General features: G+C 41.6%; 1 protein-coding gene across 1 annotated transcript in view; it reads right to left on the reverse strand.

The window, feature by feature from the left end:
• SYNE2 (spectrin repeat containing, nuclear envelope 2) overlaps positions 1-6562 on the reverse strand; it is a 178648-nt gene that overhangs the window by 43497 nt on the left and 128589 nt on the right. Inside the window, exons 88-91 of the mRNA XM_010584145.1 lie at positions 4641-4774; positions 4128-4332; positions 2051-2230; positions 438-566 (exon numbers count right to left, since the gene is read on the reverse strand). Of these exons, the coding sequence (XP_010582447.1) occupies positions 438-566; positions 2051-2230; positions 4128-4332; positions 4641-4774 (648 nt within the window). The remainder of the gene's footprint in view (positions 1-437; positions 567-2050; positions 2231-4127; positions 4333-4640; positions 4775-6562) is intronic.

Here is a 6562-nt window from a genome sequence, read left to right on the forward strand (position 1 = left end):
CAAAATGCTACCCTACCCCCCCCCCCCCATATTTCTGTGTTAAGAAAAAAGTTTCAATACCCTTACACAGGGCCCACTTTTCCAACAGTACTAACAGATACTCAGGAGCTGGTACTTGCAGATTTACTTTGTACCCTACATTGAGGACAACAGGGTAGCTCCAGAGCAAAGCTGGGAAAAAGATCTCCCATCAACCCCAAATGTAGGTGATTTTCCTCCCCTCCATGCAGGCATTTGGCCTGCAATGCATATCTAGAGTTTTTATGAACTTAAATCATTGCTTTTGTGTTTTGGATGAGATTATAGTTACTCAGATGGAAGTGCTATAACTACGATACTTAGGACACAAAGCGTTTCTTGAAGTAGGCAGGAGCTGGTATCCTTCAGACGCTTAAATCCTGAGTAGTATCTTTTTGTACTTGGGAATCCAAACGTACCATGAGCAATTCTGAGTTGTCTGTTTCTCCCTCTAGACAGAGGCTATCGAAGGCATCTGTGCAATTCTGGACGTGACCCTCCAGCGTTTCAAGGCAGTTCTTGAAATCCTCCAGTTGTGAAAGATTGAACTAGGGTGAATATTGCATGTTTATGTTAATTATGATTTAATACACATATTCAATATGCAAAAAGGAGCAATAAGCAGTATCACCAGAAAACAAACAGATGTTAAATCCAAATTCCAATGTATTTGTAACTCACTCACTGAACTTTTGCTGGTTTTGCACTGGATAAGGGGAAAATTTAAGCCAAAGCACAAAGCAAGAAACTGAATCTCTAAACCCTGAGAGATTCATATCTATCTGGAAGGAATAGGGGCATCTCTGATACCTTTTTGTAGCTTTGGGCTGTTTGATTTATTATGAAATTGGAAAGCCAAAACTTAGCTTATCAGAGGGAAGAAACTTGTGAAAATGAGCTTCCTTTAAGCTATACATATATAAGGGCCTGCTCCCCTGTGCCTACAGCCAAGGCTGTGCAGCTCACATGAGCTCTGTGGAGACAAATAAGTAGGGCTGGAATTCAAGTTGTCTGTTCACTAGGTTGGTTTCTTTGGGTCAGGGAGAAGAGCACTGGGAAAACTTTTTCTTTCTTGCAAGAATTAAGCTCCACATCTCTAAGAATACTGAAACAGCAACATTTTTATAAGGAATGAATGGAAAAAATTGGTGTTGGGAGAGAGACAGTTCTGTGGTAACACTACAGGGTTACACCACAGCAAATGACTACCCAGAAATGAAATTTTTCATGGAGTGAGAAGTTCACAGGGAATATGAGAAATCTGTCACCTTCACAAAGATATTTGGCTTCCAGCCATTGAACTGTGGTGGTAGATGGAGTCATAAATAGAGCTGGCTGAAAATTTCTTGATGAATTTGGGTTTACTTTAGAACAGAACAATTCATTGAAACCAGACTTTTTTCATAGGAACAGACTAGTTTTACATCAGTAAACGTACAGCAGTACATTTACATGGAAGCTTTCTTAGGAATACCTGCGCAGAGGAGAAGTCAATCCCACAGCACTCCTGAGAGCAGAGCATCATATAGGGAAACTGGCTCCGGGTCCCTCCCTACTCTGCCTGAACAGGGATGTGAATCTGGTCTTCAAAATTACATCAAATGACCACAGTTTTCTGTTTGATTTTGGGTACATTGTGTGCACTCTTACCAAAGCAAACTGAAGCCATTAGGTTTTTTCAAAGGCAGAGCTGAGAAAGTTTACAACTTACTTCAAAGTCCATAGAATAAAAATACGTTTCCTAACCTTTAATCATCTGAGGGTCCCGTACTGCTTGACTATAATAGGTCCACTTACAAAGGCTTGTTAGAGCAACACAAGCAGGTAAGAAGAGTGAAACCCTTCCTTCATCTGTCCCTCTGGCTTCATGTATTATTTCTTTATGTAGTTGATCATACTTTCAAGTTTTATTTTATTGAAATTTAATTTCAATTCAAGAACTAGAGGGCTCTAGTGAAGAAGGTAGCTCACACAGGGCTGTAGCGAAGAAGTTACCTCACACTGACAGCTAATTTAATATTCAAAAAAATACCTCAAATTCATCTAACTTCCTCTGCAACATTTTTTCCAAATAGGATGCTCTCTGGAGTGGCTGCAGCTTCTCCAACAGAATGGCTTGTGCAGCTGTTCCAGCCTGCTGTTTTATCCTATCAGCCAGCAAAGAAATCTGGGTACGGCATCCTGCTATGTTTTGAAGGCCATGCTGTAAATTCTGATGAGAGAAGGGGAAAGAAAAAGAAGTCAGCAAATGCATCAGATCGTCATTCATGTGCCATTTTCATTTAGTATCTTTTGTTGCTGTAACTAAGCTCTTTTTGTTGATCTCCTCTGGGAGCCAAATTCAGCTATGGTGAAGGCTTCAGTCTTTTGCTCAGAGGATAATGGGAACTGATTCCATTGACTCTAATGCTGGGAAAGGCACAGTTCAAAGTTCAATGGAACACCAGTGACTTCAGGCAGTGGGAGACTACTGCTGCAGAGGAGATTAGGGAGAGAAATCAGAATATCCCTCTCTACAGAATGGATTTACACTAGCACATGGAGAAACTGGCCCATGCTGCAGATGAGAAATGCTACAGAAAAGATCCTATAAAATTAAACTCTAAAGGCAGTACAAGAACAAAGGCAGTCATTTTATACTCGTTCAATGTACTTGTTTGTTTGGTTTTTTTTTAATCTGGACAACTGTTATTTATGTTTAGCCATGAAACCCCCTGGAATTTGTCACTGTATATTGTCTTTTCTGTGAGTAATGAACAAAGACTTCTGATTGATAGCAAAGAACAGACCTGTTTCCCTAAACTGCAAAATGGCTCTTAGTTCCTAACCCCTGTCTTTGGAATGGATCATATTGTAAACTGCCACTTCAGCCATTTAGTAAATAACCCATTTTGATTTCTTACTCTCTATATATGGACTTTATTTTTATTTGTTGTGGCAACAGAGTTCCATAAAACCACAATCTTTCCTAATATAAACTACAGGAAAAGATTAGAGAGATTAAAATACAGTTTTGTAATGCACATATATTTTCAAATACATGTAACTCCTAAGCCATATCGCTGATCCCCATTCTTCTAACTCACCACTTTCAAAAAAACCCTATAAATTCCGTGTGTCCTGCCCACACATAGTAGGATACGATCTACTGTGCTATAGCACTGTAGTGGTCTTGCCTTGCTTAGTAGGTGCAAAACTCCTCCCAAAAATTTCCAGAAAATGTGATGCCTTTTTGCTGACATATTGATGAATTTATGTCACAGCCACTAATAGATCAGAAGAAAGTGAAAATGTTTTGGTCTAAGCTTTGCTGCTCTCAGTTGTTTCTGACACAGGAAGAAATATATGAGTTCTCTTTCCCATAATGTAAAGTTTCTTAATTGGCCATGTGCAAAATGGAGTACTTTAGACTTCTTCCAATATGTGGCTAGAGGTTCATAAAGCATGATGAATCATTGCTCTGTCCTGAAATGATTATTATATTTCTTTACTGCAGTCTGAAAGCAGTCAGAACCTAATGACAGCTTTGCTGCCTGAGAGAGTCAAATGCACCCTGTGATCTCAGCATGAGATCTTATTTGCCTAAAGTCAGAAGCATTTAGAATAATCTAATGAGCTCAGAAATCTGTGAACTTATCAGACCTGGCCAAAAAAAGTACCAAACTCAAATAAAATCAATCTGAAGACTGTAGAAGACCTCAAGGTGGTCCTGTGTTCTGGAAAACTGGTCTTTTCTCCCCAGCTATTGTTCTAATAGGTATTATCTGTTCTCCCAAACAGTGCCCCATAAAGTAAATAATTTTTGGTTTAATGGTCCTTTCCAACATAGGCCTGATTCTTTGCATAGAGCAGAAACAGGCAGATATGGAATATGATTGCTTCCTTCTGCTCTCTTCTCATCCTATGCTAACTCAAGATTGGTCTGGTCTCAGGATCTGGTCAAAGTATTTAAAGGAAATACAAAGGTGCCTGTTAATGGAAAAACCCCACAGATTTTATGTTTTCCATTGACTGGATTTGGGGCAGGAGGGGGGAAGAAGGTGTTATTTTAATTTATTTCTCAAAAATAAATCCTGTTTGTACCGGGAAGCAGAAACACATTCATGTACCTTTATATCCTGTATCCTCTGCTTCAGGGTCTCTATCATATTATCCTCAGGCATTTGAGCATCCAAGAGCTGAGTGCACTGCTCTTTGTGCTGGTGTAACTTGGCTGCTGCCTCAGTGCATAAAGTATCAAAGGGCTCCCAAAGCTGCAGGGTTGCTTGCACTGCACGCAGTTGATCTGTGATCTCTTCATTTACTGAGTTCCACCTGCCAATATATCAAAGGATGAGAGCATTTTCCTAGTAGATTCTCCTCCAGAATATGATTTGGTGTAGGATTCCTGTGGGAGTTTCTTTGCATTCATACCCATGTTACTGAAAGCCCGCTGACACAGCACCATTTTGTGCTCTGTGATCCATCACAAAAAAGGTAGTACCAACTATTGCTCACACAGGTACCCTTAGACAGGTGAGTCATATTAATATAGATTTAAAAATCTGACAGACATTCAAGTGCTGCCTCAGCAACGGTTTTTTATAAATACTAATAACTGGGGGTCTTTTTTGCAAGCTTACTTAGTGTGTGCCTCCATGCACTTCTGTTCAATAATCTCTGCAAAGGAGGGGGAGCAGTTCTTCTTCAGGTTACTGGCAGCAGCCTGGAGCTTGGCCCAACTTTCTTCACTGTTCTCTGATTCATCTTGAAGAGACTGCAAAATGGATTACTGCAATTAGTAGTGGAGATGAATGACACATGTATAGCTTCCCCTATAGATTGCTAGGGATAGGTTGGCAATAATGCCACTTGTTTGCAGCACAGTTTAAAATGTTTGTGAAAAATGTAACACCTGATCCTAAAAATTAGGAAGCTAAAAGAGAGGTGAAATGGTCCAAGTTAAAAAGTCATCAGGGGGCACATTTTAAGCTGAGGTAATTTATTTGTTCTTAAAGAAACAGCTCATTTAACAAACCCACAGCCTTAAACTGATTAAATTAATTCACTAGAAACCAAAAATGTTTTTATTTTAAGCCACTGCTTCAGGCAAATTTCTACTGGCAGTAAAGTTGGCTTGACAACTCCTGTCCCTGGATGCATGTTCCCCCTCTTGATACAGGCAATTGCAGAACCCTGCCAGGGGTCGTATCTGTGAACTGATCCAGATTAAAAACAATGAGGGTGATGGAAGGAAGGAGGTAAGAAGGTGCCCAGTTCCTTCCATTTATTACATGTCCCCAGGTGAGGGTGGAAAGCGCTTATGCAGGCTTTACTGCCGAGAGACATGTGCCCAGGATTCAGAGCCTCTGTCTGTCCTGCACCACTTCTGATATGAGTTGAAAATAAACCAAAACAGGCCTTATTTACACCAAAACACAGAGTGTTTACACAGCCTTTCAACACTCATTTAAAGACAAGTAAGGGGATTTAGCCATATCTGTAAAACATTCAGACCCAGGGCCAGCTGGACTGCCTCTCTAGATGCCCCAATAGACTCTGTAACAGCCAAGCAGAGCAGCAGGATGATCCAGAGCATTTACGTCTGGTATTTATGTCCAGCCTCATTCAGAGGCTGCGCAGGGAACTCCAGCTGTCTGGAGAGTGACTGAACAGTTGACTTCACGCTGGAGCAATCAGAAACGCCAGGCTTGGGGATCGCCCTGCTCTGCCCCAGGGCTTGCTGTGCCCACCTAACCCCAGCCACAGCTTTTGGGAAGGGGAATCCTGGGTCCTGGACCTTGACTCCTGTGCTGTTTATGTGGAAGGATGCTTTAATGCAAAATGTGTCAGTGGTCACTGGCACAGTGGCTGGGAGATAGTACCCCAAGCGGATCATTCAAATCATGGATCTAGAGACATGGACCCTTTGCCAATTTTCTCCCAGGTCTCCTTCATTTCTGCACTGAGTCCGAGCATCAATGCACAGGCATCTCCTTCCAGGTTATGCTACAGCCTTATGGCAGGGCATTTCCCTGGCAAGTGCAAGTGAAAGGGCAAATTTCCTTTTGACCAATGAGCTGAGAACCAACATCTTTCACCTGAATGGTGAGTAACCTTTAGGCAAACACATACAGCGATGGCATTAGGTTTTCCTTTGCCAGCTGTATTTTCAGCTAAACTTCCTGCTGTCCATGTGGATTAGACATGGACCAAGTAGACATTAGCATGAGGGATGGTGGTGGAGTGCACATGTCTACCTGGACTCTGTAACGCAAAGGAGCATGAGGACCTGGTGCTTCATATGGGGTTGCCTTCCAGCACATGCAGAGGACGAAAATGTCAAGGATCTTTGCAATCCAAAATGGAGGCTCTGCTAGGCCACAGTAAGGCAGACATGATAGCAGCTGACCTGTACTTCTCTCTTGAACCTTGGTACCTGAATTGCACCGAAGTTGAACCTATGTGCTAAATAATGTACAAAGTCTAAAAATAGTCCTTGGTGTCTCTGGAGGTAAACAAACAAACAAAAAAACCAAACACCCCCCCCCCCCCCCAAACCCCC

The sequence above is a fragment of the Haliaeetus leucocephalus genome, unplaced genomic scaffold, assembly GCF_000737465.1.
Source record: "Haliaeetus leucocephalus isolate CR32 unplaced genomic scaffold, Haliaeetus_leucocephalus-4.0 Scaffold944, whole genome shotgun sequence".
Lineage (NCBI taxonomy): Eukaryota > Metazoa > Chordata > Aves > Accipitriformes > Accipitridae > Haliaeetus > Haliaeetus leucocephalus.